The sequence below is a fragment of the Aspergillus brasiliensis genome (assembly GCF_001889945.1).
Source record: "Aspergillus brasiliensis CBS 101740 unplaced genomic scaffold ASPBRscaffold_21, whole genome shotgun sequence".
Lineage (NCBI taxonomy): Eukaryota > Fungi > Ascomycota > Eurotiomycetes > Eurotiales > Aspergillaceae > Aspergillus > Aspergillus brasiliensis.
The window spans coordinates 1-27,924 of record NW_027137462.1 but is presented as its reverse complement, the minus strand read 5'-3'; the positions used below and the strand labels follow the sequence as shown (position 1 = coordinate 27,924).

Genomic DNA, 27,924 nt, shown 5'->3' with positions numbered 1-27,924 from the left:
GCGCTGCCTTTATCGGTGCTTTCTGCCTGGCGAGTCCGCCTCGCTAGTAGCTTAACTAGCAGGGGTCTGTGACAGAGTCCTAATAAGACCAGCACAAGTGATATGCTTGCAAAAATAGGAATGTTCATGATCATTGTGATATGCATATTTCTAGACAAGATACTTGAGGCTATTTATGTTGTTCATTGCTCACGACTATTTTCACGTATTTGGTACATAGAATGCACCAGGACTAAAAGTAAAAGTATAATTTCAGCTCGAGGCTTCCACATTATTTACATCGCTGTTTAAGATAGATCGAAATCTTCCAGCCCCCGCCATACACTAATAACTAAGCCTCAGATTACTTCTTCCTCTTTGTCTTTCGCAAGCCAGTCTCCTTTTACAATATGGTACCGTTGCTTGAGTTTATCCCAGACTGTTTCTGATATACGTCCCTTAACACCCTGGAGTTTGCATTCAAGAAGTTCTTGATCTTCCTCGGAAAGATCCGAGTCGCAAACGCTTTTCGGGCATGACACGAAATGGGTTTTGTGGGGATCACCCTGGAAACGAGCTTCGAGTACCATATGGTATTGTCCATTCCGAATTAAGATATGGGAGAATCCTATGAAAAAGGATACTCCAAATCTTTTCTCGGCTTCGATGACATCGATTGGCTGTTCTATTGGCCGGCCTGATTTAGACATTGGTAGAACTATTTTATATTTCACAATAATTTTTTTTGTCACCTCGAGAGCTGTTGGTCTTGCACCGATTATAGTTCCATTTTCTGAGGTGAAAATGAGAGCTTTCCAGGATTTGACAAGGCTCGAGATACAGAACATGTTGGATCGATAGGGAATTGCTTTGGATGGAGACAACAAAAAGATGGATTGGTCTGTGCCAAATTGCGGTGAGGGTATAAAAAAAAGGCTGGTATCTTTATAGCTAATATCTCCGCTATATCCTAGTCATGAACTTCCTATTATCAATATTGATCGACAACGAATGAAGTTGATCCCATAACAGGAAAGAGATCTTTTTTCAATACCCAACCATAGGATTTCATACCGCGGAAATCTTTACGTGGTCCTTGATCTCCATTGTCAATCGTCTTACACTAGCCATCCATACAGATCTGTACTAATCATCTCCTGTTGCAGTGTAGGCTAAAGTTCTTTTAAGAGTTGCCATAATCTATAATGCACCGGCATCCTTTCCATGCAGGTCAAAGCCCGCCGGCAGGCGCTTGTTTAGTGGGTTACCGACAGGGATCTAGTTCATGCCGATCTATAATAAGCATTGGTTATCATACCATGATTGTCCTGTAACTATTGTTGGTCACTTGAAATCTTTCTCGAAAGGCGGCATGTCACCAATGGAATCAGTCAGTTCGTCCAAGTTTGCTTCCCTGATGAGCTTCTGAGATGCGCGCTCTTTTCTTCCTCTAGCAATATGCAAGACACAATTTCTGCAAAATTATTTGGCTCCATGGGGCACCGACGTCCTCCAATGGTGGATTGCACAAGTGCTGCTTCAAAGAGGTAAATAGCCTGGGACTGCAAGTAAAATGCCGCATATAATGTTCGGGACATCCTTATGGCCATTGGCTTGCCAGACATGATGACGATCGTGCATCTGACTGGCTGAATTGTTCTAGATTCATGCTTCGCATTAACTCTGACAGCCAGTAGTTCCTTGTATCAACCTCATTAATGCATCTTATTAGGGGCATAGTTTTATATTTCGATACTCAACGTTTACTATGGAGTGCTAGGAGCTGCATTAGCTTTTCGCGCGCGAAGACTTAGACACCTTTTAGGCTTAGAAGATTTGCATTAGCTCTTCGCGCGCGAAGACTTAGACACCTTTTAGGCTTAGAAGATTTGCATTAGCTCTTCGCGCGCGAAGACTTAGACACCTTTTAGGCTTAGAATATTTCCATTAGCTCTTCGCGCGCGAAGACTTAGACATCTTTTAGGCTTAGGTTCTGCATTAGCTCTTCGCGCGCGAAGGCTTAGTAATTTTTTAGGCTTGGTCCTTTCTCGTATGCTACGCCCAACACCATCCCGTAAAATCATTTCCCGCCATATCAACATCAAGAATATTGGTCATGTGATTCCTAACTGGCTTTGATGCATATCCCCATGCGGACTACACAATGTAGGGGCCGTTTATAGAAATAGTTATAAATATGGCGTCAACCTCTGCTGTACGAACTGTACAGGCACTGATAACACAATTTTATCATTACCACCATTGAAGTAGGTCAAAACTCTCCGGTTAGTATCCTCAGTTAATCGATTTTGGACAATGCTGATAAACGATACAGAAATGTGCTGGCAAAGACGGAAAACCCCAGCAAAATTCCCCGACTGCAAAGGGAAGTCTCAAGGAAACTGTATCCTTTTTGACCCGACCGAAGACCACGTCCAATGGTGTGTCGAGGCCGACCAAAGGGGAAGCGCGTGCCCCAACCCCGTTATAATCACGCAAACGAGTTCTACTCGGCGAAAAGTGGATTGCCCAAGGCATCGCACTCAAATCCCCAAGCCAGACGACCCTAATCCAGGCCCCGGGAATGCAGGTGGTGGTGGTTCGCTTGGTCAAAGTGTTGTTGTTGGAGCTTGACGGGTAGGAAACCAATGCCGGTGCTATCACGATGAAATGCGTCTTCAAGGCAATAAGCCTTAATCCCAAGCAGTGGATAGCAAAACAGAGCCGGCAAGCTTTTTTGACGGTTTGGATCTCATTTGCGCCTTTATATTCAACATATACTTGGCGATGTTCTCTTTGTTACTTTAGTTACTATGCAACTTGGATACATTATTTTGACAAAATAATTTGATTGCTAAATCACGTGCGAAGCGCAACCATAAGTAATCAGGCTAGAATCGTAAAATTGTGCAACAGCGGTTCAGTTGTTCGTGGATGGAGTCTTGGCAGTTTATCACGTGAATTGCGGGTTTCTCTAGATATAAGAAGGGGTCAACAAACCAGTATTTCATGTTTCCAGCTCTCAGTGACAATACATATTCGGTCCCTCATAAGGGTCTTTTTGAAACCCAAGCCTACAATGGCATCTTCTTTGTTTATAGATCTTGATGGGCAACCTATACCCGACCGCGAAATCCTAGGATATGGAAGGTCAGGTGTTGTGATATTGCGTGATGGGCTAGCTGTCAAAACGCCTTTAAGGCATCCATGGAGTTCCGAGGATGATGTTCAGGTGAATTTGGAGGTCCTTCAGCGAGAGCAAGAAGTCTACCGTCGATTGAATTCCCCTGGGAGCGGAAATGGTCAAATTGATGGTGTTGTTCCTTTTATCGGCTTCTCCACGAAAGCTATTCAACTCGCCTACTTGGAAAATGGCGACCTTCGCGCTTATTTGGAAAAGAATAAGCCTTCACTGGCACTCCAGATGTCATGGTTTCGTCAAATGGCACGTACACTGGAGGAGATCCATGATAAACGTGTACTTGTGGCGGATATTGCTACTCGCAACTACCTCCTTGATTCTGATCTCTCCGTCAAACTGTGCGACTTCACCGAAGCATCTGTTCTCCCGCTGGATACAGTAATGGAAGCAGCCGACGATAATGGGTTCTCAATACAGACAGATATCGGACAACTCGGCGCAGTTATGTACGAAGTTGCAACAGGGTCTAAGTGTGAGTTTGATCTCTTCAAAGATAACGCCCCTGAAGATGGTCGAGCAACTTGGCCCCAGCGAACATTCCTGCCCAGCACAAACGGTCTGTGGATCGGCCCGATAATTGAAAAGTGCTGGACACAGGGAGGGTTTCGGAATGCGCATTCGTTACATCAGGCATTGAGTTCTTTTAACATGGAGAGTAAATCGCCGTCACTGTTTGATCGTTCTCTAAGGTGTCTCACAGAGAGGAGATCCCTGGGCTTCCTAGCAATTGTTTTTGGCGCCGCAACAGTCCTTGCGACGTGGGCTCGGAACAGGCGCTGACGCCAGTGTTTCATGATTGGCAGGATGCTGGGTATTTTAGTGTAATGAACGCGTACTGTTATGTATTGTACCATCCACAGTTGCCACACTAATATGTATTTCTTACCCTTAATCCATATTTGGACGTAGTCGATCATAATCCCTGTCAGGAAGAAGATTCATGTGATATGTTTATCGCAGTAGACTTCGCTAGGTAACCGGCCTGCTACCCCACTCGCGATGGACGGACAGTCTTCATCTTCCAGCCTGGGTTGCACTTGCACATTAGCACAATGGGTATCAATGAGAGCAAGCTACTAGCTACTCATGTTCTTAAGGCTTGTAACAAGGCACAGAAAGAGGGTAAAATTGACCTTGACCCTAGCTTTCTTTGGGCTTCCAAGGTATGCTGCCTAATAAAGAAGCTGATCACTACTAGTGGTAACCAGCATAGGATATCGAGAATATCGCAAGGTCCGTCGTCAGGAGAATACCTGCTCGAATCAGTCGTCGCCAAAACAAAGTTGACCGAGCTGCCCAAATTAATTCACCAATACGTCTTCCTCAAGAACTACAGCCGCTCTTAGAGCAGTGGAAAACCCTTCCGCAGGAATTTCGGCTCCGCCTGCCGGAATCGCGAGATGACAGACAAGCGCTGCCAGTTACGTCTCCGGATGAGTTTGTTGCGAGATCATTCTTGTTCCTTTGTGGCATTGAACGGGCTGTGATCATCGAGAAGATACGTTGTCGATTATGCTATGTTGCATTCTATTTGATGAAAGACCAACTTCAAGGCGATGGCTTCCGCCAGGACGCAATAGTTTGTCTCTCTGGCATGATCAAACGTACTGATATGGTCAGCGCTGGAGAACATGAGATTCAGGGAAAGTTGCGTACTTGGGTGGATAAGGGCGAGAGACTTTGGCTGCTCTCAATGGACCTTGAAGGTCCTGGGGTTCTGTTCCTTCTTCCTGAAGATGTCGGCGAGAACATGTAAGATCTAGAAGAGTCAATGATTCTGTTTGCTGACATATTTCTTTAGCTGGCTGCAAGAGCTCCCAAAGGGCAAAGGACCAAGACGGACTAACCTGCTGATGTCCCTTAAGAGAAGGGGTATTACACAGGAAGCATCAAGAATAGATGCTCATCATACCGCCCACCAAATCCTATCGTTGTTTTTATTTGCAGTTGGTCTTGTTTCCAATCGGCTAGAGCAGTATTTACGTAAGAATATACCTCAGATAAGATGATCGCATGCTGATAATATAGCTCCCCTCGGAAATTGCTACGAATCACCCCATGCAGGAATAGCGCACGAAACAAGTGTGCAGGATGCACAAAATCCAGGGATCTCTCAGCAGTCTCCCACACCTCCTAACCCAACCTGTCAACCATCTGATTCCATGCCTTTCAACTTCGCTGAGTTCAATCAATCGTCTTCCGGAGATAATATAGAGGCCCAAGCTGCCAGTTTAAACAGAACGGATGCAGGTGGCGAAATATCGACAAACGCAAATAACGGTATATCACACAATACACAGAATCCTTTCGATATGATGACAAGCGCCTGTCGCATGAACGAATACTCAAACCCTTATGACATGATGGAAAGCACAAGCATGTTCTCAAACCCAGATGTATATATGTCAAGCACTGCCCTTCTCTCGGCAATCTTCGGTCCCAATCCTTACGGTACGATGACGAGTACAAGTAAGCTGGGACCCGCTCAAATCTCGGATCCAGAAAGAAGTACTATTCATTAATTCGCAACTTCTGCATGTCATGTCTTTTTCTCGAAACCTAAGACCAAACACACTAAAGTGCCATTACCCTCTGTCACGAGTTTACTATTTCCTTTTATGAGGCTCATAGAAGCCTTTGTATTCTCTAGTCGGACTCTTTGGGACCCAAAGTTATCCGCATATAGTTCCAATGCTGCCGGATTATGTAGAACCATGACAAGATACGCAAGGAATGGCCTCGGGAAAAAAGGCCCTCTCCCGAGCAGGAAAACGTTCGTACGGTTATCAGCGATTTCTGAGGAGTTCAATACATCTGCTGGAATCTAGTTATGTTAGTGTATATCTTTTGCCAAAGTTTTCTAATAGACATACCCTCGGCAGATGATTTCTCTCAAACTTCTGTATCACGTCGACACACGCTGGTGTGAGATATAACGGTTTGTATGATTGACCTTTCTCAAGCGAGTGACTCTGAGTGATAGTAGTATAATCGGCTGCTGCAATCTCAATGAGATCAAGAAATTCTTTCCCAGGTTCCACAAGATCCGCGAGGTTGCAGGCAATATCACTCTCCCTAGCACTCATTGCTTACTAGGAGTAGCGCTTCAAGACTATTTTGGACTGCTCAGTCGTAAGCAACTGACGCTATCAAGAATATCAGGACAACTTACTGGGGCACTCCTTACTATCCACCGACAAGTGGCGTGAAAATAAAGCCTCAGTAGCACATGTCATGGCACCATTTCTTCAGTTGAGAGGGGCATGTGTTAATAAGTGGGGTTCGGGTACCATCACATGATTCAATAGCTGGAGTTGGTCATGTGATTTGGCATGATATTATCCTTCCCATGAATATTGGCATAACAATGGGCATAAACTTGATTTCGCCCATCCAGCCGTTTCCACTCAACATGCTAGGTCTATAAGGGGTCAAATTTAAAGTGTAAAGAGGTAGTATAGTCAAAGAATCAAGAAAAAAGGGAGTGATTAGATATTTGTACAAGAAATATGGAACCTTTAAGCTCTTCCCAAGCAAAGGGCATCCAGAAATACCCACTACAGATGAAGGTTGAAAGAAGAAAGTTAACATTAATGACAACTTTAGTGAGTACAACATGTCAAGCTTAGTAAAAACATGTCAAACTCCCTCTCCGCAGGCGCTCAACAGGACACGTCAGCAGGACAGGGGTTGAGCGGGGTTACTGGGTGTGGAGTATTGAGGTTCAGGCAGTTCGGCCGAGCTTCAGGTGAAGGAGGGTGAACAGGGTGAAGAGAAAGCGGCGAGGGCGCTAAACCCAACAAATCACAAAAAACGGGTGAACACCGACATACAACAGAAGGGATTCGCTGGTGGTCACCCACCCAACTACTAACCTCCCGGCGTGTGGCTTAAACGCGGCTAGAAGGCAGGTGGGTGCCACCCACCCAAATAAAAGAGTGAGGCTGCTTTTAGTCACACGATCCAGGGTGAGTTTAGGGTGAGTGTATAATGGATGGGGTGAGTAAGTACCTGCTTCGCGTGAGCTTATCTATTGGCAAGACGATCGGCCCACAATCCTGAGGTAGTACCGTCTATCATTAGTTGCTAATTCTATTCTGAAACCCCGGGGCTCTTGGCTATGTATATAGCTATGTTTATCATTCTAGGCAGCCATTTTTTTTATCACCTATATTTTAACCATTGATGATGTGTGGTTTAGGGGTGGCAGTTGACATGTAGAAGAATGTGTATCCTTCTGACAAAATGAGAGCGAGCGGGCAGTGATACACTCGGATTCGAAATTGGCTTCCACGTTTTTCACAAAGGAATTTTTCTGGAACCCCAAGTTGAAACACACTACGCTGGATACAGTTAGCGCAGATGCAGGGGGTACATTTGGGCAAGTTTACAGAGTTAGGTTCTTTCAAGACATCATTTCGCCATCTGTAAATTACACGTACGGAAAAACACAGAGTCATCAATGTACGCTTGCTGATTCAGCTGAATGACAGGTGAACCGCAAAACTTAACCATACTGCCATATCGCTGGTGCCTAGGGTAGCCAACGCAAGATGAAATGAATGAATAGATTGATCGTATGTCGACGGCCGGATCCCCGGTTTCCCATGTCAGCAGGGTGACAGAATTGGACTCGGTGTCGAGATGAGCGGGACCTAATATCTGTTGCTGCGTGAAAACGCAACTTCCAAGTAAAACAACAGCCATGGGAATGCCGACTGGCAGATTGCAAGGTAAAATCTAGGTTTGTCATGTCGTCAACGTATGAGGATGGCCCGCGCCGAGCTTCGCCTTGCGAGTCTCCGTGACCTGCACAAACAGCTGCCCGGCCTCGTCCCATCGGCCCTGCTCCCATAACGTCGACGCGAGATTGGCCATGCTCGTCAGTCTGTCAGGATGGTCTGCGCCGAGCTTCATCTTGCGAGTCTCCATAACCTGCACCTCCCGCTGCTCCGCCTTCTCCCACCACCCTTCCAGCCCGTATGCTGCTGCCAACATTGCACTGCTACTAATGGTTTCTTCTCCCTCTTCCCCAAAATTCGTCAATCTACACTCTCTCGACGTAGATGCCATTTCCCTTGGTTCTGAGAGATACCCGATTTCTTGCGCATACCACGTGCCTTGATAAAGTACAGCAGCCCAATGCTCTAGAGATTCTTGGGACCTTGGTCGTGTTACGGACCCTGCAACAGGAGGTGCCGCATCCCCTCAAGCAGCACCATGATAGGACCATAGAGGTTCTGTATGTGTTCTCTGTTCATTGGCAGATTTTTCAATGGTTGTCTGGCAGCCCCTGTCAGGCCACGCCCAACAGCCTTCTCCCCGCGCGGCACCGGCATATCAGCCTGGGGGCTTCACAGCCGGTGTCAAGAGATAGCACGAGGAGTTAGATTGAAAATGCCGTCGAGGTTGTTACGCTAACTGGCCTGGTTCCTGAGACATAACAAAAATTCAATTTGGCGCTTGAGTTGTTTTTTTTTTTTTTTTTTTTTTTTTTTTTTTTTAAGATGACTTAAGATCCAAAATCCCTGGCATAAAATATTGTCTTTCTTGGGCTCGTAAAGGGAAACTATCCAGTTCGAAATAGGTAGTTTCGACTCCCAACTAGTTCCAGAGCAACGACAGCGTGAGGCTTTCTGCTTATTCTTTTATTCTGAGATCAGGAGAGATGGGTTCAAAGGTTAGAGTAGAAAGATGTCGAATTCTAGTGGAGAGGTTCGGCATCATTATCAATCTCATGCTCTAGTTGAGAGAGGCTATACTAGCAAATACCAAATTTCCCAATCTGTTACTTGGCAAGGGGATGGGATGAAATTAAGGCTTTTGCACATTCTGTGGCGGTATATCCTAGTGGTCACCCTTAATGAAACTTGTCACTCAATAGCTCAAAATTCAACTCCGGGACAAACAAATCATAGTCAGATTCGGCCTTTCCAAAACCAAAGCTCTCCACATTCCACTCGTCGAGCTCGTCATCAGAGCCAAGTAAACCAGGATACCGGTCGTCAATGGTAGCCTTGACACCCTCAAAGTCGCTGCGATCGCGCGGAATAGAACCCAGGCGCTGTGCAGACAACCTAAGCATATGCCAACAACGACGGATTCGGTCGGCAATCTCATCATCTAGTTGTTCGGCCCCCTGAATCCATGAAAAAAGAATATTTACGGCAGTTTTGTAATTGACCGATTGCCTCTTCCAGTCTTGAGCATCTAGCTCCTTCCCAATGCTAATGTATAGCTGACAACTTGTAATCATCATATCCCATGCTTGAGTGCAGCCCTTGCCGAAGACGCGTCGAAGGTTATATGTGATGTCTTCAGAAAGATGTAGCGCTGGAATTAAGTCTCCGCACAGATAGTGAGCTGATATCAGCAGGCGACCAACGCCAATTCGACGAGCATGTTCGAGCTGTGTCATGAGACTCTCGCTTTTCCACATTATCGACAGAAGTAATTTCAAGGTGTAGTAATCTTTCTTCTCGCCAGCTAGTTGAAGGAGCCTTTTGGTGTGGTCGCCATAATCTGAAGCAAAGTCGATTGTATTTCCTATAGAGGCTTGCGCTGTCGATCCTTGTGTTGTTAGTTGGAACTTTTGTAGTAAGACTAAAGCATTGGCCCAAGGAAGTAATCGATCGTTCATAAGTTTAAGGGCCCTCTGGGAGGTGATGTTGTTTTTGCTTTCCATAACATGACGTGCAAAATTTAGACATGCATATTGCGCGTGTGGAGGCAGATATTGGTTCAATTTGTCAATGCTGATGTCCTGTGAGGTTGAACCATGCTTTTGTAAATCGAATATGCTGTTATCCAGCGTTGTGCATAAGATTTCTGCACACCTACTAGCAAGAAGAGCATGGATCTCTTCTTCATCGGCCCAGAACGTCTTATCATCTCGGTCAGCATCCACGAAAAAGTTGCGGAAAGATAGATGGAACACGCGAATCGGCTCGTCGGTACCTGCAACGCTCAGCACAGAAGATACACGCGACACATATGACTTGACATCTTCCTGCCCAAGAAGTTGCTCTAGGCTCCTGACTGTGAGTGGTTGAAAAAGACACACAATTGTCCCAATAATTTTGCAGAAGGAGGTAAGGAATTTTTGCTCTTCGCCTGGGCGTAGATCAGGTGGCAGGGCCTTTTCCAAGGCTTTGGTGTATAGATTGTTCAACAGACTGAGACCCGGCCTGTCACTTTCCAGTATCTCTGAAAGACGATCTTTGTAGTAGAAGCTGTCGATAAAGCTGCACGCCATGGAGGCGTAGATGAACAGCTTCTCGGCTTTGCGCTCCAGCGTTACAAGTGCGCTCTGCTCCGGCCAGTCTTCGTCTTTCTCGCCCCACCTCTCTCGGATTTCTCCTAGTCTGTACCTGAGAAATTTAGAGATATCCCCGTCTGTGCCATCTACCTCGCTAATATTGACTTGCAGAATGGAATTCCCAATTCCATGGAAATAGCGCGTGAGGCCAGGCCGACTCGTTATGAAGATGCGGAAGTTTGGCAAATCACGAATATGAGAAAGGCAACGGAGTACCATTTCAATCTCGATTTCTTCGTCACATTCGTCCAAGGCGTCAATAACAATGAAGATCGGTTCAAGCAGCACACACTTCTTGAGTGGTTCATGCAGAAGCTTACTCCATTGCTGTTCGAGGGTAAAATCATCAATTCCAGGATTATGATCAACTGCGTCAGCAATATAGTGCCTCATGACTTCTTGGGACTGCGCAATCTGAACGGCAATGGTCCTGAAGATTAACTGTGCACTGCCTCGCTCAGTACCGCTTTCAAAGAAGTAGCTTGCCCCAAGCCGTCCTTGCTTTGCCAGGTTTGACGCCACAGATTTTGCAATGGTAGATTTTCCTGTTCCAGCTACACCGTTTACCCAAAATATCTGCTGGCCTTGGCGATCTTTGGTCCATTTTCCAATTTTGTCAAAGAGAGTCTCCCGAGTCCCCGGAAGGCAAGTTCTGTGTCTTAGCTCCGATTCAAAAGACGCGTTCATGACATATAATTGAGATAGTCTCTCGAGCGATCTGTCTATTTTTTCAAGATCATACCCTTCTTTGAGAAACTAACAAGAGTAAGCAGGATGTATGAGTATCACGTTGATCATGTTTACCTTGACATCCCCCTGCATATCTTCCAACATTCGAAGGGCCTGTTCTCCGAACTCATATATTGCCTCAACACCCTGGTCGATATTGTGTATCGTAACACGGTCAAGATCATCCAGTATTACCACGATATCCTTTTCAATTGTTTCAATGCTGCTCTTCAAACTCTTCCAGCCATCCTTCTGACTTAAATCAGCAAAAACACGAATGAAGCCTGAACGTGAAAGATGGTGAAGAAACCGGATCTGGTATTCTAGTATTTGCTTATACAGTTCAATCATCTTCTCCGTATAGGCTTCATGTAGGCTTTGCCGATTAAATTCAGAAGTTCTTTATTCTATCTGTTAGCGTCGTTGGATTTGAATTCGTAATCAGGAAGAGAGGAGTACCTGTCTGTCGCCAGAAAACGATTTGAATGGGCTTTCTTATATTCATCTTCAATTACCTTGCATCGAATGAGGTAGTCGACGATATAAGCAAAGCCATCCCGCACCTCATCTTCTTCAGTCCATGGCCGTAGTAGAATCTGCACCATTAATTTACTACTGTGACGGCGTAATCATAATTTATTATACTTACAGGAAGAACAACGAGCACACCCGACCAAGCCAATGAAGCATGAGGATCAGGAGAGACAGCAACGGTTATGTATTCCTTTAACCCCAGGATCCCCTGGATCAATTTCCCGAATTGCTCGTTCACCGAGTGTTTCTTCCCGTTGAAAGTGTACTTGAATCGCACCTTTTCGATCTTATCCAGTTTGCTCGTGACAAGGTTTCCGAGTACCTGAACGGTGCTTGTATCCCCATCCTTCTGGCCTTCTTCAATCAAGACCGTCCGATACTCATTTACTAGTTTCGCGTTCTGTTGGCTTAGTCGGTGGAGAGCCTGGCCCCAGAGATCGACTGGTTCGGGTTCAGAGGCATGATGGTCCACTTTGGAGTTATTAGGTGATACTTCGCCATTTTCCTCTCGCGCGTCAGATGGCACAGTCTGTAGCAACGAAGAATGAGCTAAGCTTCGTAAGTTCAGTTAATTAATTCACCAAGCCTACCTTGATCTTTGAGTCCGGCGTCAGGCTCTTAGACGCTGGTCTCCCTTGGGGTGGTCCATGGCGTCTGTGTGCCAGTTTTTCTTTGATCCAGTCCATTAGGTTGAGTTTCGTTAGAATATCCCGGCGGCAGATAGGTCTTGAATGGAACCACATGGCGGGGTACGTTCTGACAGCTGCTTTTGAGTATGTCAGCAGAATATGGGCGGTGAAGAGCTACGCTTGCCGTCTCAGGCAGCAATGAGATACATAGTCTCCTCATTGGGCAGCAACCACACCATCTCGAATATCATAGGATCGCGTAGAGTAGATGGTGTTTTCTTAATTCTTACACATGATATCTGCCTCGGATCGGGCCGGCACAGGGACGCCGATCTCGTACCCACCGGTCCACAGAGCACTACCGCGATATCATTAATACAATAGCATCAAGCAAATGATTAATGTTAACTTTCCATTCAATCTAGTAGTGAATACAGGTTGGTGGATCTCATCCAATCGTCCACACAATCATCGAAGTAGAGTGGAAGTCTACTTGCTTAAAAGTATTTGGATGCGGGGCGCGCAGTCGGTATTGGATGTGGGTTTGGTGTTCGTAACTAGTGCTTAAGTCAGATGACGAGGCTAAGACAGGTCCCGCCTTCTCGGACTGATTGCTCAAGATCAGCGCTTGCCTGATGCTAGCAGTCATTACCTGCGTGCCAAACTCATTCCAGAGGAAAATCGCATTCCATCGAGGTAAAGATCGAGCTTCTCCTCTAAGTGGTCCAAAAGAGCCTCCAACATCGGGGCTGAGATACTTCGTGGTCTGCCTGCTCGAATGGGAGGCGCTCGAGTGTCACCGAATTGTCACATGTTACTGCAGATGGTAGTGACAGACCGCGGGCTACATTTAGCGGCATCAGCAATCTGAGTTGTGGTTAGTGATTTGCTCAGGATCATATGCCGGATAAAGTCGCGCGTGGAAGAGCGTAAATTCGGTGCCATCGTTTCTTGATGTCTTACTGTAGTAGGGTACTACGGGCAAACGTGGTCAGAGGCGCAGCCGCCTAGGTGGGCGGGACAAAATTGGCAGAAAGCGTATTAATGAGACACATGAGTACAGGAAACATGGCGTAATAGACTTGTCAGATATTTTACAGTTTCGAAGTTGACGCGCAGGGGCAATTTACAAGCTAGCTTTATCGGGACTAGGTAGTTTCACCATCGCCTTAGCGTTAGGGTTCGAGATAGTTTCTCTGTGTAGAACATGGAAGCCAATTTCGAAACCGAGTGTATCGGTAGCATAGCATGAAAGTAGTTCATTCAGTCTGACTTTCGGGAAGTACAGTCCCTATTAATTTTCTCTTCTATTGTCTGGTTGGCCGCTAATAACTAATAATATATAGTTATTAGCATTTGATGTCATATATTTTGGGTCTCAAAGCCTTAGAACGAATTTCTTAGGGTCTATTCAAGAAAATTTAAATATATAGAAGATAAATAAAAATTTAAAGACTAATTTCTAAAGATTTATTAGTTCTAGTAATAAGAAATTTTTCTTTATGGGCGGATATCTAACCCAAAATCTAATAAAAAAAATATACTATAGTTGTAAGAACCTAAATCCCTACAACCCTCGCGATATATCTTATCGCGAGGTATACCCATGCTAGGAAGAGCCCCTCGCAAGGTACCAGTTAGTGATAGATATCATGTGACCCACAGACGACTCGCGGATATACCTATCCGCGAGATGACCAAGCTAGATAGTTGTGATAGGATCTACTTGTCAGGGTAGAAGGCCTGTCGACTAGGTAAGGAATTAACTACAAAATACTATAGATTTATATATAAAAGATAAAAGTAGTACCGGAGTTTCTGAGCAAGAAATATTCCCACTTTCCTGAGACACAAGCAGGTTTGCGCCGCGTCGGCTGGAAGGAGGGAAGCTTCCCTTTCCCTTCCCTCAATTGCTGGCTGTGCTCCCACCTGATGTCGACTTCAACATCTGGCAAGCCAAGCTCGAGCAGGCCTCCACACAAATGAGTATGTCAGACATTACATGGTAGGAACATTAGATTTTAATTATTCTTATTCTCTTATATTGCTTGTCCTCCCTTGTTGTTCAATGGGAACTACTAGTGCCGGATAACGGCGGATGCATTTCGATTGTGACAGTATCCATAGCAGCTCTGCTTCTTGCCCCTTTGACACTACGGACGGCTACTTTTGGCTCTCCGGTGCTTTACTTTAGTAAGATAGTGAACCTGCTGTGAAAAACGTCTTTCGGCCAGGAAAGTAGTCGGTGATCTCCTTATTTACTTCCTTTCTCTCATGAAAACAGGAATCTAAGGAAAGTCAACCTGCCAGACTCGTGCCCTAGCACAAGTGTATCGCCGTGGCTTGCCATACAAGTTGGCCGGTAGTCCGGAGGCAGCCAAAGCAGTTTCTTCCCCTCCCGCACTACCCAGTCCTCGTCGACCCTCAACATATTCCCTGAGCAAGTTTGATGCGGGCAGGTGTGAGACAGCTCGCTGCAATGGTCCACGGGAGTCTTATCAATCTTTACATACCGGCCATCCTTGGAGAAGGCGGAATGGTCCAAACATTGGTCACCCTCGAGCCTTTGCACAAGAGCCCCGGTCTTCACGTTCCAACGATACGTTTCACGACCGGAGCTTGACAAAATAGTCTGCCCATCGGTTGAGAACGCTATCGCTTGACTGCCATGTCGCTTAAGCAGTATGTGTCGTTGAGTTGCCGAAGCTACGTCCCAAAGCTTAAGTGACCCAAACTTTGAGCTGGACGCCAGAGTACTTGCATCTGGGGAGAAGGCAAGTGTTGTGCAAATTCCGGTATGGCCGGCGAGTGTCGCTAAAAGAGTGAAATCTGCTGTCCGGTTCCAGAGCCGTACGGACCCGTCTGCCGAACCTGTTGCCATAATTTTGCCGTCCAAGGAGAAGGCTACACCACTAAGGGAACCCGTAATAATGTTCCGTTGTTTTATGCCCGTACTCGGATCCCAAATGCCAGCCAACCCATCCTCCTGGCCAGTAATGAGAATATTGCCGTCTGGTGGAAAGCCGATGGGACCTTTGCAGCCTTCAAAAGTTCGCAGAGCAGCTAAAGTCTCCGGATCCCAGATGGTTACGCTCTTCAGTGTTGCAGTGGCTAGGGCTGTGCCCTCAGGGGAGAATGCGATAGAGTCTATGTACTCAGTGCACTCCTGAAGTTGCCGGCAGACACCCGCTGGCAAATTCCAGAGGAACAGGGAGTACAAGCAAGCAAATGCGACAAGTCTGCTATCAGAAGAGAACGCAATCACGTGGGGATCGTCAGGTAATTCGCTTGAGAATGTGTCGCTCTGGCCTGTTACAGCGTCCCAAAGATGCAAATGGTAGTATGTCCCTGAGGCGATTTTTTTTCCGTCTGGCGAAAAGGCCGTGGCATGGACGTTAGTAGGCGCGACCCGCCAAACGTCTTCAACAGCACCTGTCTCAACATTGTGAATCGCAAGCTGGCCGTCGTTGGATTTAGAGACGACGCTTTCGCCGTTTAACGTGAAGGCGACTCTCTCTACGTGTCCAAAGCGGCCATCGAGCGTCTTCAGATTAGCCCGTGTCGACGGATCCCAGAGGCGAACTGTTGTGTCCTCCGAGCCTGACGCGAGGGTTAGGCCGTCGGGCGAAAAAGCAACGTCCAAGACGGCATCTTCATGGCCTTCGAGCACTCGCTGACAGACGCCTTCTGAGCTCCACAGTCTGATAGTGCGATCCGACGAACTTGAGGCGACGGTTTTCCCGTCTGGTGAGAATGCGATGGCCCGAACCGTAGAGGAGTGAGATTCTGTCGTACCATCTGAGAGAGCTAAGTCTCTGCATGATTGTTCGGAAACATCCCACAGCCGGATCGTACCGTCCAATGATGACGATGCAAGAGTTTCTCCGTCTGGTGAAAAGACAAGATTTTCTATCTGAAACTCATGCCCGACCAACGTAGTTTTCCAGGTACCTTGGTTGTCCCAAACGTGAACAACGCTTTCCCAAGGGTCTTCTGCAGTTGCAGATGACGCGAGCACCTTGCCATTCTGCGAGAGAGCGACGATATTAGATTCACGCCATCGGCCTTCAAACTGCGCATGGCGAGACGAGCCTGTCGTCATATTCCACTGCCATACCTGGCAATCGGGGGATACGGCCAAGATCGTTCCAGCTGGGCCAAACGCAAGTCCATATGCTGACTTAGCAAGCCCTTCATATGACTTTTGCAGGAGGCCCGTCTCGGTGCTCCATAGCCGCACTAAAGTATCATCCGACGAGGCTGATACCATTGACTTCCCATCATCTGAAAAGATCAGAGCCGTGACGTTAGTATCATGTCCGTCAAGGATACCTGTCCGACTTCCCGTTGCTGTGTCCCAGAGCCAAACCTTGTTCTTTGAGCCCACCGCTATAGTTACATTATCAGACAAAAAGCAAAAGGGAACGATATAACCATCCTCATCATCTCTCAGCGTTTGGCGAAGAGCGCCGCTCGCTGCATCCCAGAGTTGAACTTCGCTAATTGCGGATCCCGTCGCAATTTGTTTCCCGTTTGGCGAGAACACAATACCAAATACACCGGACCATTGCGCGCTGATGCTAACTTGTACAGAGAAGGTAGTCGTATCCCAGATCTTTATACCGTGCCGTCCCCAGCACGCCGCAAGCTTGTCTCCCGCAGGCGAAAAGCTCATGTGTCTAGAAGCAGAATGGTCGAACTCCGGGTCCACCAAGGACTGCAAGCACATGCCCCAATTTTCGTCGCCTCCATTGGCCGTCGTTATGAATTCCAGTCTCTGCTTCCAGCAATGTCTTTTGACCAGGCTTTGCTGCGGAGTAAATACGAGAGCTGTCCCGTACACCTGCAACGGAGCCTGGGTCATGATCGATCCATGGGCTACGACAAATCTTTTGATATCCTTTAATAGTGATACGAGGGAGCCGGCGCAGCTGTTCGCCTGCTAAGTATGGTCAGTATTTTTATCAAAAAGAAGCGGTCAGATTAGCGTTGCACAAACCATCGCGTGTCGTAAGAGTCGTTCAATGGATGTTGGCACTCCAGACAGCTGATTTGTTACAGACATGGCCTCCAGCCAGTGAAGTAAGTGATCTTTCAGGAAGCTCTCTATTTCCTCGCTGTCGATACCTTTTTGATAGCTTTGTATAACGTGATGTACCCAAAAAAAACAAGCGTACCCAAGCTCCACCGTGAAGTGACGCTCTGAGAAAGTGTCTGTGGTCCAGTTTACTGGTTCAGTATGACCGATTTCTGCGATGTCCATCCGAAGTTTGGCTCTCATTAACCGGAAACAGTGCGAAGCGAGTAACCTATGAGTTCCGACGAGGTCAATGCGGAAACCAGGAATCTGACCTCCTTGTTCGGCAAGAAGAAAGTCGGAAAACGAGTTATGGAGGATCTCCACTGGCGCATCGCTGTCTTCGGGGACATTAAGTACTGCGTGTAAATTTCGAAGCCAGTGATCAAGGGTGTACTGCTCCATATTAAGAAGAGCAGCCAAAGATGAAGCTGACAGTGGAGCCGAGAGAAGAAGAATGGACCCCAGAATCTGCATTAATTGGGACCTGTCTTCATCATCGAGTGGTTTTTCCTTTTTACCCTCCTTATCGTCGTCTTCGCCGTTATCTTTCTCGGTCCCAAGCAGTATTTGGCGCATAACTGGCTGGTAAATCTGTTCAAACTGTGATGGGCTATTGCGTTGTTTGAGCCAAATCTGTAGCTGCTTGACCGGGTTTCTCCTGCCCGTACCGTCATCGACGAATCGGCAAAGCGTGGAAGCATAGATGAACAGGGGTGAAGGGGTGGTGGCCAGTTTTATCAAGTCATCCATGTCCTCCGGAACAGGCCATGGGTCTTGGATAACTTGTCTCTTTTTTCTAATTTCCCGGAACTTCGCTCGTAAGAACATCGCCATATCCTTTTCCGTCTCGTCTTTGAATGCGTTCTGCATTGCCAAGATACGGTACTCGATTTGTTCGCCCGTCAGATCATCGAATGTATCCATGATCGTAGAGGCAGACCTGCTTGTAAAAAGTACTCGCAAACGCAATGCCTCAACCAACCGCAGCCTAGATAACAGCTTGCAGATGAATGAGATGTCCTCGTGGTTGTCACACTCGTCCAGTGCATCGACAACGATGACTCTGGTAAGAAGCATACTTGGCTGTGCAGGCTTGGGGAGCATCGAGAGCGGCGTAAAAAGTAGTGTATCAAACTGCTCTTCTAAGGCCTTCTTCTCAATTTCGGCGCTGCTCACAGTCCCCAAACATTCTTTCAGATAGCGCGCAAAGCCCGGTACTGTAGTCATAAATCGGTTGGCAATTGTTGGAAAGAGCCGCGTGGTCTTTGTACGGCTTGTTTGTTTGCGGAAGAAATAGCTCGCTCCGAGTAATTCCAGATCTGCAAAGGAGTGACAAATCGTTCGGCTGATGGTTGATTTCCCTGTCCCAGCAGGGCCGTGTATCCAAAAGATAGCACAAGTTTCATCCTCGCCACCTATTCCCCAGGCCGTTAACTCGTGTAAGATACAAGTTCTGGTGCCATCGTAGCACCTCGCCAGGTGTTGGTCCTCAGCACTATTGTACAATGCAGCTGGCTCCGTGGGAAGAGCAACAACCACGTCGTCCTTGCTAGTAGATGAAATCAGCACGGGCGGGCGTATATCAAACAAGGCCAATATGTAACTTACTGAGTATCTCTCATAAGTAGTAACATTTCCCGAAAATTTTCTCTCTGCTGTTCTGCGCATTGAAGCAACTTGCCAGCTGTGTCTCTGTGATCTTTGCTTACCTGGAGTTGCTCTTGGTTGACTCCGAGTTGATCCTTGGCGATGATAAGATGCATCTGGATGCTTCCCAGAGAATCCCTTGTGGTGGCATTCAAGGTTTCAAGTTCCTGCCTTAGAGCTGAATCGTTGATCTGGTTAAAGTCCGCCGCAAGTATTTCTTCAATCTTCTGTATTTTCGACAGCATTCCTGTCCAGTACTTTGGGTCTCTTGTGTCCTTCACAACTCTGCGAACACGAGCCTGGTAAAAGCGTACAATACTTCGAAGCTGAAATTCCAAGATGGTCTGGTATAGCGAAATGATGCGCTCCTCAAATATACTCCTCAGATCGTCTGAGAGGGTGCTTGAGGCTTTGTCGCCATTCCCTTTTTTGGACAAGAGCTGAGGCTCCAGGGCGACGTAAAAACGCATGCGGCTTGTGACATACGTGAATCCATCTCGGTTTGCCTCTTCAGCAGAGGTATGGTTCGTCAAAACTGGGAGGATAAGGGACACTCCTGCCCATACCAAGGATGCCTCCGGCGAGACCTTGACAGCTTCGTCAATTAAGCCTTTTGCCCAAAGGATGAAATTCGCAACCTGTGCGATCTGTCGTTCTACTGTGAACTTGTGGCCAGCAATGGTATATGTTGTCTTTTGCTCGTCCAGTCGCTGAAGGCCTTTAGCCGTGATTTCGCGTAGTTGTTCTCTGCGCTCCTGAGGCCCCGTGTCAATCTTGTTGTCCACCACATCCTTGCTGTCGTCAATTTCATTTTGTTGCGTTGTTTCGGATGAGTCTAGATAGCCGTCAGAAGGGATTCCCAGTGCTGAGAACGAAATCAAAATAGCTGCCCACTGCCCCACTCCTACCAGTACTGAGCAATTCTCTAGATAGCAAGCGTTCGTATTCATCAACCAATCCTCTGTTGCTTCCTCTGAGAGCATCGTACGCGCGGTCCCACAGTGATCCTGGCTCGCTCATCACAGGCTCCGCTTTCGGTGATTGGAGCGACTTTTTGGGTCCTCCTTCGACCGGGCTGTCCGTCTTCCTGCTGACCAGGGCAGCGTGGGCCTGTGCGCTCTCTCCTGAAGTAGGATCGGGCTTCTTAGGGAGGTCATTATGGTGCCGGCCGAAGGCCTTTCTGAGGCGGGAACAGAATGTCATAGAATAGGCTGGAAAATGGTTGTTGTTCTGCATGACTCTTAGTGCGCGTTGATGACTATATAGGTGTGCGTGCCCAACGTTCTTGGGCTCTGCCATGGGAGGGGCTTGTGGGGCTCACAAACACCGAGTTTGCCGCACAGTGCTCGAAATCTATTGAGCGCTGATCTCCGCTGGTATTTACATTAATTTGATGTCGAGCCTTGCCTGGTCAGATTTTAGGGTAGTCCTGATCTCCTGATCCTGGTGCCTATTGGCGAGGTATCCTGGATGACTGACCAAGTGACTTCCCTTTAAAATGACTTACTAGCGACACTGTGACTTCTAAACCCGTGGACGACCGATCCGCTGAATTTCAGAGCGGTTCGGAGTTGGAAAAATGTGACGAACAAAGATATGCAGTTTGTGGAGGGAAGACTGCTGAGGAGAGAAGAGTGCTGTGGAGGGAAAACGGAGGACGGAAGATCACTGAAGGCCAAGAAGCTGAAGAGCTACAAGGAGATCTAGTGAGTCCAAGACCATGCGCCTGAGACCTGGCCAAGTACGTGGTGACATCCTTGCGCGACTTGGAGAGAAGTGGTACTTCGTCTGCGACGGCGACGCCCTATCAACCGCAGCTACGTGATACTCAATAATTAATATTATGGCACCTCGCAAAGAATTACCTCCGCCGATCACGAACTAGTCTGGCTGACGATTTATGCTGATTTGTGGGACCAACTAATCCGCTATCTCGTGAGACGTTCAAAAACGGACCGGGACCTGCTCTTTTACTGAGGTAGTAACGGAAACGCATGGATGAAAAGTTGCTCCTGCACTCAGCTTTGGCTTTTGTTTCAAACCAATCAGGGAAGGACATGTGCAAGCAGACGGCTTGAGCTCACTATTATTTGTAACTCTGTTACCCCTCAATGACTGCAAAAGTCGAGAATGAATTTATTTGACGCCAAGCCACAATCAGAATGCTGACTCGCCTACGTGATGACCTGCATCGCTTCTGAATGGTTCACCGGATATGTTTCACCCAGTTTAGTATACAATGACATAAAAGTCTTGCGGGAGCAAAAGTTAAGTTTTGACCAATTTGGCATTGCCTACATTCATATCAACAGTCCCGACTCCACGAAGAGCTCTATCCTTACGCCAGATGGCAAGATATTAGTAAAACTGCTCGTGTGATTTGGTGCGTAATTCAGGACGGTTACGAGAGCTTGAACTGGGGCGCTATGTGCAAATGGAACACTTCAAGCCACTTTTGTACCACAAACGCTTGGATACTTTAGCCTACTTTTCCACCATGAGGAGATAACGGAGTCCAGAGCTGTCACACCCTGGAATCCGTCTCTGCTGCTCTTTACTAGTCACAACTTTGGGCGCTGGTGGCCAGCATTATTGGGCAAACGATCTGAGGAGTGGAGCGCAACTGAGGATTGAATTTGAGGAGCAATGTTTAGCACTCTTTCTTCGAGCAAATTAAGACGAATTTGACCTAGGTAGTCATCCAGAACCCAGAAGCCTAAGCTTTATGCACTCTGGGAGCGGATCCTGCTTCCAAATATATATGGAGGGATTGGAATATAGGAGCATTAGCAATATGGGGTAATGCAACGCTCACCAGACGTTGCAGATTCCCGTCCTTGGGCCTCGGTTCCACATTGACGGAGTTTGTTGTCACCTTGGACAATAAAGCGTACCCCTGGAGCGCCGGCAACTAAAAGGGCTACTAAAGCAATGATGGCTTCATATATTCTAGACAAGATGTGAACAGGAAACCTAAAGGCGTGCTGCAGGATAGCAAGGAATCGGCGCCATGGTACTCTATCCTCGGATGGCTCCCACACGCGCTTGCCCTGCTGGAGCTGCATATTGTCTGTACTCATCGTATCCTCCTTCATATTCCTCAAATTCACCATAGTCGTCGTCATAAGCAAAATTAGCCTCTTTGCTTAAATGGACGTTCCGCGCCGACGATTGCTGCTCTGACCGGCGTTGCGGAGGTGCCTCAGGTCTGTGGGAGTGTACACCGGGGCCGAGCCGCCGATCATAGGATGATACTTCTGCTCCGATTTTGGTTTTACCTTGAGCTCCTTGCTGCTGGGACATTGGAGACTCGAATGGCGGCTGATACTCCGGGACAGGAGATCGTTCTCTTTGCAAACCACGACCTGCCTGCCGCATGTTGCCTCTCAATGTCCCTCCCTGAAGACCTCGAGAACCTCCCCTCTCCCTCATCGACCCGCGGAATGAAGAGCCGCATCCCCGACGTTGAGGCTGGTGACCCATAGGATGATAGACTGGGCCAACATCCCACTCGTCAGGATTGTAGTCATCGGCCCGCAGGCTCCAGTTCAACGCCTGCTCCCCCTCCGTCTCACCTGTGGTCTCCCACAGGTAGTTGTCGAACCGTCGGATGGTGTTTGCGACGAGCAGGAAGTGCCGGTAATCCAGGACCGGTTTGGGTACAACGAAGTCAACCTTGTTCCCCTCGTCACTATCGGTATCTCCTTCCTCTTCCGCTTCCTTCTGCCACTTCTCCGGCCCGTTTTGAATATCGAAATGCGCGAAAGAGTATGCGATCTGGAACGCATTGCGAATTTGTCGGCCGTTCCATCGGTGTTGAACATGGTTGTCATAGTGCCACGCAGCATAGTGCAAGATACTCTCCTCGTCGATGTTCAGAATTGGTCGTTGAGGGCCGTCAGCATCCGAGGCGTGCTGTCGCTCTTTCTCCGCTTCGACCTTGCGCAGCTTGCGGATATTGTTTTGGAAAATGGAGAGGGTCTGTTCTCGGCCGAGTGGCCGATAGTACAAGCTGACGTGGATTCTCGACTTGAAGGCCTCATCAATGATTCCTACCCGGTTCGTGGTAAGGAATAGAATCCCGCTGTAGTACTCCAGCATCCGAAGGAAAACTATCCAAATCTTCAGGAATGTGAGACGGGCATACTTTCAGACCACATACCTGATACGAGAGCATTACGGACAAGGTCACTCAAATTCCGACGAGTCAAAAAGATGTCGGCTTCGTCGAGCAAGAGCACGCAGTCCCATCAATGAGCTAGTCGGAAGATTTCCTTGAGGTTTGTCTCCACGTCCTGGGCCTGGAATCCAAGGTCCCCGCAAGTAATGGAAAAGAGAGGCTTCTTGTTTGCCTGGGCTACAGCCTCCGCCGTGGCGGTCTTACCCACTCCTGGAGCGCCATGTAGAAGAATCACCAATCCTGAGCCTTTGCCCCGAATTAGGTCCAGGTTGGGCTTCTGTTTCTGGAAGTGCGTCCCACGCTCGACAAAATCTGGATCGCGGAGAAACGGGATCGACAGAGCCGGACTGGGTGGAGTCTCGGGACGCTCTACACATCGGGGCTATTGTCAGGACAACTCCACGGCGGATACAGCAGCGGCTTACCAGCGGCGTAGTGATGGTGGGTCTCAATATTCCCAGCGTTATGGCCAACTTGTAGCCCATAGTTGAGCGAGTTCGAGGACGTGGAGTGATACTCAGTAGGAGGCATGGCGACCGATGATGGTTAGAAATTGTATCACATTTGGAACCGGTTCTTTCTCGTCAAGTATGAATGTCCCCTTTATGTCGGACGTGCACTCGCCTTCCAATTATAGTTTTGCCCTGGGGCTCGTACCATTGTGGGGTACGATATCGCACCGTGGACTGCCGTATGTGGATTGCCATTGGCTGGCCGTTTGCGCCAAGCGCCCTCTAGTCCCCACAGACAAGCTGATCACGCGGTTGGGAAGACAGCCAATAACGGAGGACTTGGCGGCCATGGGCATATGTTCCATAGGAGCCAGGCCCTCAGTACAACCAATGCTCGGGAGATGTCAAAAGACTAAGCCTTGCAGATTCCGCTCAACTATGACTTTCGTGTAGGTTTTCGTGAGAGCGGTGGTATAGGTAAAAGCAACCGAGCATAGGTGGTCCAATACCGTGATTGCTGTCCTTCCCTTTTGAGTGTCCTGCATGAACCTGACATGGGTGTTCGTCAAGACAAGGCCTCCGGGAAGGCCGAAGACTCAGTCAGCCACAGTTACGTCCCATCGGCCATATGTTGCTCAATGCAGGAATGTCGTAGGTGATGGGCTTCAAATCCTCCGTCGACTATGGGACGCCTTGCTTGCAGAGAAGGGGTCGGGGGGATGATGGATTCTTTGCTGAAATCAACTACCGCACTGCCTACAATGTCGAGATTTAGCCAGATTCCGTAGAGTCGGGGGACAAAACCTAGATCCACGTTCGATATTAAGCTCGCTTTAACGAGATCGCACGCGATCCACCAGTATATGCAGTCGGTCGAAGGCAGCGAGGCCGGATTGAAGCAATAATCTGAGATACTCCGTCGGACGCTGTAATCGATCCAGCCCTGGTTCAAAGGTCATACTCGAATGCGCAAACTGACTGAGTCTATCTAAGTCACAGCCATCCTAGTGCATTACAGCAACACGGCCTCCATACATATTTATATCCTAACCCATATTAGCCAGACTATTAATCATATAAGCTACCCATCCGTCCTTATCGCATTCCTGTCTCTGCCTTTCCAAGTCTTTGGATCCAGACCTGAACAAGTTGAAGAGCAGACTGTTTGATTGCTCAAAGCCCTTTCAATACCACTGTTGAGAGCAAGGCCTCAGATCTCACCAGAGAGTTCGCACGTTTCTGTCGTCATCGGAGCCGTAGCCACTACCTTCGTCGTCCGTCCCGCCATCGCCACCGTTGTCATATTTCTCCTCTGTATCATTTTCTCCACTCATGTATTCCCTATAATCACCATCATGGTCACCATCGTCATCGTAATTCAACTCATCGTCATCTCCGTCTTCAGGACGGAATGTAGTGTTCTCGGCTGCCTTCACCATGTCACTCTGCACTTGCAGCGCAAATTCACGAGATTCCGGATCACCTATACTGCTGGGATCGGCCCCAAATTGAAGGAAAAGCTCAAGCACCTCCCGATGCTGGCCTTCGGCTACATCCGAAAGTGGCGTGTTACCCAAGTCATCCTTTTGGTTAAAATCAGCGCTGCGGGAGACGAGCACTTTGGCAGTTTCGAGCTGGCCACCACCGTCGACCGCCCAGCCTAGGGCCGTGACGTTAAAAGGCTCGCCCTGATAATGAATATCTGCTCCGCACTGTAGTAGTACATGTAATGCGTCAAGGCTTCCAGCTCTCGCCGCTCTGCCGAGGGCTTCATTTTTGCCCTTGTCACTGGCGATTCCAGCCAGATGTTGGACAACATCCGCGTGGCCCCAGAACGCAGCTTCGCCCAATTCCGCATCCACCGCGTCTGCATCCATGTGTTGTGAAAGACGTCGAACGACGTCTATATGGCCTTTAGCTGCTGCGTGAGTGAGCGGAGTCCAGGCAGCGTCCCCCTTGAAGTTGACATCTGCCCCATTTTCTAGTGAAAGGTGTACCGTGTCCTCATGCCCGGAATCCGCAGCCCAGAGTAAGGCCTGACCTAGTTCGTCAGGCTCGAAGTTATACTTGCCGTCAGCCAAGAAGGTATCAACAGTTGTTGTGAGACCTAGGCACGAAGCCACAGTGAGCATGTTAAACTCCGTTGGATACACGATAGAATTCCTGGAAGGGGATTTCTGCCAGTTTATCCAAAACCAGAGAGGAATTTTTTTCGACTGGACCTGACATAGTTGGAGAGCACAAGCAGCAAGTCCACGTGGAAAAGAGGCCTCTCGAAAGTGGAAGGCCCAGTAACGTGCGGCGTAGTCCAGAAATGGATGGTGGGTTGTCGCTTGAACCACTCGCGCTTCAACCTCTTTGAACCTCGGAATTTGCATCGCAACGCCATCTTGAATCAAAAACCTAATGCAGACTTCCGCGAGAAGCTCATGAGACTTTATAGTGTTGAGACAATGTCGCCATGGTTGGGGCGTGCCGTCACTAGGAAGGTCCAGCTCCGAATCACCCTGTATCAGATAATCCTTTGCTGTTGCATGTATTAGGTAGACCATTGATTCAGCCGTTCGAATAAAACCCCTTGAAATGGTCCTCAGTTCGTTTTCAAAGGCTCCTTCATCGAAATCCCGCAGGGTGCTCTGTGACAGTTTGGCAGATTGTTTTTTGATCTCATGCGCTATCCCCAGCGCGATTTTCGTCTCCCGCAAGCTCATGGCACGGCCCCTGCCCGTTACAATATGGAACAACAGCATTGCATCCTGTTGGTCCGGCCGGATAATTCCCACCAGGATCCTGGCGTATGCCTGGTCAAGATCGCTTGGGATTTCGTCGGCGAAGCGACGAAGTCTATCCAGCTCAAAGTGCCCCGAGGAATCCAGATCTTTGATGACCAAACTCGGGAATATGTACGATCGAGGGCCTTTTCCCTTCAGTTTCCTCTTCATAAACTTGCCCCAGTTCTTGTACTCTTGGTAGCTCCCATATTGGCGGGATAGCTGCTCGACCAGCTGATTTATTTTGGCATCAATGAATATGTCAATGTCGCTCTGGATTGAACTCATCGCTTCCTCGCCACGGATATGAAGACATGATGAGTTTTCGAACATGGACTGAAGACCCTTCTCGATGCTCGGCTGACGGCTGCTAGTCAAAAGAAACTTGAGGAAAGGTGGATCGTCCTGTTCGTTTTGCGATTGCAGGTTGGCAATAGCGTTGAGAAGTTCACTGCGTGCGGCTGGCTTGCACTCATCTAATCCATCAATCACACATATAATTTGGCCAGCTGCGGCTGCAGTTGTCTGCAGAATTTTCCAGAGCTTTGAGAACGAGTTCTTGAGCCCACTGCGCGCGGTCTCGTAAGTTTGTAGAGCATGCTTAATCAGGTCTGAGGTTCGTTTCTTTTCATATACCTGGTGGAGCATGGCACACAGTGCCGTCATGTGGGCTCGATCATCGTTGTGGTCAGAAACAAAAAAGTAGTAACAGACAAGCTGGTCTGAACGTGTATCCGAGAGGACCCAGTCGCTGTCCACAAGGCTTCTGCACAGCGTCGACTTTCCACAGCCCGGATCGGCCGTGACCCACAGCACGCTGGCGGTTTCGTCTGTCCGCCACCCCTCAAAACTGCTGTGGCCTAGCAACCATTTACCTGTACCTTCAGTTATGATCGGAGAGGCGTTCTTCCGAACCTCATAGTCTGAGTACAGAATGGCTTTTAATTCTTCCTTCGGGTTCGAGTCTGATCTCATCAGTAACAACTTCCGTACACAATCTGGGTCCTGAGGGCATGACTGTCGGAACAATCATTTAACCCCTTGTCCTGTTCAGCTCACACCACTGTGCTCGAGGGTCAAGCTTGTTATCTGCTATTATGACCATCGGTACACTTTGACTACGTGGAGATCTTCTGTTGGTCAAGTTTTTCCACGCTTTTCCCTGATCGCAGTAACTCAGTTCATGACTGCGTGTTGGCTCAAGAATGCATTCCTGTTAAAGTACTGGTAGACTACGGACCTAGCCGAACGTGCATCGGGCATTGCAGGTGCATACGCTTGAGCCCGTTTCACGGCAGCCACACCCATACCAATTAGCTTATTAGAAATTCTAGAAAATTTATTTTTATTTTTATAAAATAGTATTTACTAAATTTTATATATAATTTTATTTTTTTTAAAAT

At 47.9% G+C, this 27,924-nt stretch overlaps 8 protein-coding genes across 8 annotated transcripts; 2 read left to right on the top strand and 6 right to left on the bottom strand.

Annotated features, from left to right (window-relative positions):
* Nucleotides 1–260: 260 nt before the first annotated feature.
* Nucleotides 261–883, bottom strand: ASPBRDRAFT_48957 (uncharacterized protein). The gene has a single exon (XM_067626198.1). It carries the CDS (start codon nt 825–827, stop codon nt 339–341), a length of 489 nt encoding a protein of 162 aa, XP_067473549.1. The 5' UTR covers nt 828–883; the 3' UTR covers nt 261–338.
* Nucleotides 884–2,205: 1,322 nt separating this feature from the next.
* ASPBRDRAFT_48956 (uncharacterized protein) lies at nt 2,206–2,807 on the top strand. The gene is made up of 2 exons (XM_067626197.1): nt 2,206–2,264; nt 2,315–2,807. The coding sequence occupies exon 2, from the start codon at nt 2,317–2,319 to the stop codon at nt 2,611–2,613; it is 297 nt and encodes a 98-aa protein (XP_067473548.1). The 5' UTR covers nt 2,206–2,264; nt 2,315–2,316; the 3' UTR covers nt 2,614–2,807.
* Nucleotides 2,808–3,058: 251 nt separating this feature from the next.
* ASPBRDRAFT_59731 (uncharacterized protein) lies at nt 3,059–4,937 on the top strand (the record flags this gene model as incomplete). Its single annotated transcript, XM_067628102.1, has 3 exons — nt 3,059–3,737; nt 3,779–3,783; nt 4,395–4,937. The coding sequence occupies 3 exons, from the start codon at nt 3,059–3,061 to the stop codon at nt 4,935–4,937; spliced, it is 1,227 nt and encodes a 408-aa protein (XP_067473547.1).
* Nucleotides 4,938–7,930: 2,993 nt separating this feature from the next.
* ASPBRDRAFT_200940 (uncharacterized protein) lies at nt 7,931–8,254 on the bottom strand (the record flags this gene model as incomplete). Its single annotated transcript, XM_067621489.1, has 1 exon — nt 7,931–8,254. The coding sequence occupies one exon, from the start codon at nt 8,252–8,254 to the stop codon at nt 7,931–7,933; it is 324 nt and encodes a 107-aa protein (XP_067473546.1).
* Nucleotides 8,255–8,685: 431 nt separating this feature from the next.
* Nucleotides 8,686–12,757, bottom strand: ASPBRDRAFT_188620 (uncharacterized protein). Its single transcript, XM_067620131.1, has 5 exons — nt 12,353–12,757; nt 11,878–12,291; nt 11,688–11,824; nt 11,304–11,628; nt 8,686–11,255 (listed from the first exon to the last, which is right to left on the bottom strand). The coding sequence occupies exons 1-5, from the start codon at nt 12,503–12,505 to the stop codon at nt 9,042–9,044; spliced, it is 3,243 nt and encodes a 1,080-aa protein (XP_067473545.1). The 5' UTR covers nt 12,506–12,757; the 3' UTR covers nt 8,686–9,041.
* Nucleotides 12,758–14,531: 1,774 nt separating this feature from the next.
* Nucleotides 14,532–19,456, bottom strand: ASPBRDRAFT_424327 (uncharacterized protein). The gene is made up of 3 exons (XM_067624804.1): nt 19,080–19,456; nt 17,391–19,016; nt 14,532–17,333 (listed from the first exon to the last, which is right to left on the bottom strand). The coding sequence occupies exons 1-3, from the start codon at nt 19,137–19,139 to the stop codon at nt 14,664–14,666; spliced, it is 4,356 nt and encodes a 1,451-aa protein (XP_067473544.1). The 5' UTR covers nt 19,140–19,456; the 3' UTR covers nt 14,532–14,663.
* Nucleotides 19,457–21,675: 2,219 nt separating this feature from the next.
* Nucleotides 21,676–23,890, bottom strand: ASPBRDRAFT_69755 (uncharacterized protein). Its single transcript, XM_067629042.1, has 4 exons — nt 23,724–23,890; nt 23,503–23,667; nt 23,281–23,340; nt 21,676–23,230 (listed from the first exon to the last, which is right to left on the bottom strand). Exons 1-4 carry the CDS (start codon nt 23,827–23,829, stop codon nt 22,137–22,139), a joined length of 1,425 nt encoding a protein of 474 aa, XP_067473543.1. The 5' UTR covers nt 23,830–23,890; the 3' UTR covers nt 21,676–22,136.
* A 1,077-nt stretch (nt 23,891–24,967) lies between these two features.
* On the bottom strand, nt 24,968–27,496 carry ASPBRDRAFT_200936 (uncharacterized protein; the record flags this gene model as incomplete). The annotated part of the gene is made up of 1 exon (XM_067621488.1): nt 24,968–27,496. One exon carries the CDS (start codon nt 27,494–27,496, stop codon nt 24,968–24,970), a length of 2,529 nt encoding a protein of 842 aa, XP_067473542.1.
* Nucleotides 27,497–27,924: the final 428 nt, after the last annotated feature.

What these genes read in the sequence shown, in the direction of transcription:
- ASPBRDRAFT_424327 (XM_067624804.1), bottom strand. Translation starts at nt 19,139, where the DNA reads ATGCGCAGAACAGCAGAGAGAAAATTTTCGGGAAATGTTACTACTTAT. An exon ending in CTACTTATGAGAGATACTCA is followed by an intron (nt 19,017 to 19,079) that starts GTAAGTTACATA and finishes TCTACTAGCAAG; the next exon opens with GACGACGTGGTTGTTGCTCT. An exon ending in GACTCTTACGACACGCGATG is followed by an intron (nt 17,334 to 17,390) that starts GTTTGTGCAACG and finishes GACCATACTTAG; the next exon opens with CAGGCGAACAGCTGCGCCGG.
- ASPBRDRAFT_69755 (XM_067629042.1), bottom strand. Translation starts at nt 23,829, where the DNA reads ATGCCTCCTACTGAGTATCACTCCACGTCCTCGAACTCGCTCAACTAT. An exon ending in ACATGGCGCTCCAGGAGTGG is followed by an intron (nt 23,341 to 23,502) that starts GTAAGACCGCCA and finishes TGCTCGACGAAG; the next exon opens with CCGACATCTTTTTGACTCGT. An exon ending in CCGTAATGCTCTCGTATCAG is followed by an intron (nt 23,231 to 23,280) that starts GTATGTGGTCTG and finishes AGATTTGGATAG; the next exon opens with TTTTCCTTCGGATGCTGGAG.
- ASPBRDRAFT_48956 (XM_067626197.1), top strand. Translation starts at nt 2,317, where the DNA reads ATGTGCTGGCAAAGACGGAAAACCCCAGCAAAATTCCCCGACTGCAAA.
- ASPBRDRAFT_48957 (XM_067626198.1), bottom strand. Translation starts at nt 827, where the DNA reads ATGTTCTGTATCTCGAGCCTTGTCAAATCCTGGAAAGCTCTCATTTTC.
- ASPBRDRAFT_188620 (XM_067620131.1), bottom strand. Translation starts at nt 12,505, where the DNA reads ATGTGGTTCCATTCAAGACCTATCTGCCGCCGGGATATTCTAACGAAA. An exon ending in CGCCGGACTCAAAGATCAAG is followed by an intron (nt 12,292 to 12,352) that starts GTAGGCTTGGTG and finishes TCGTTGCTACAG; the next exon opens with ACTGTGCCATCTGACGCGCG. An exon ending in GTGTGCTCGTTGTTCTTCCT is followed by an intron (nt 11,825 to 11,877) that starts GTAAGTATAATA and finishes TTAATGGTGCAG; the next exon opens with ATTCTACTACGGCCATGGAC.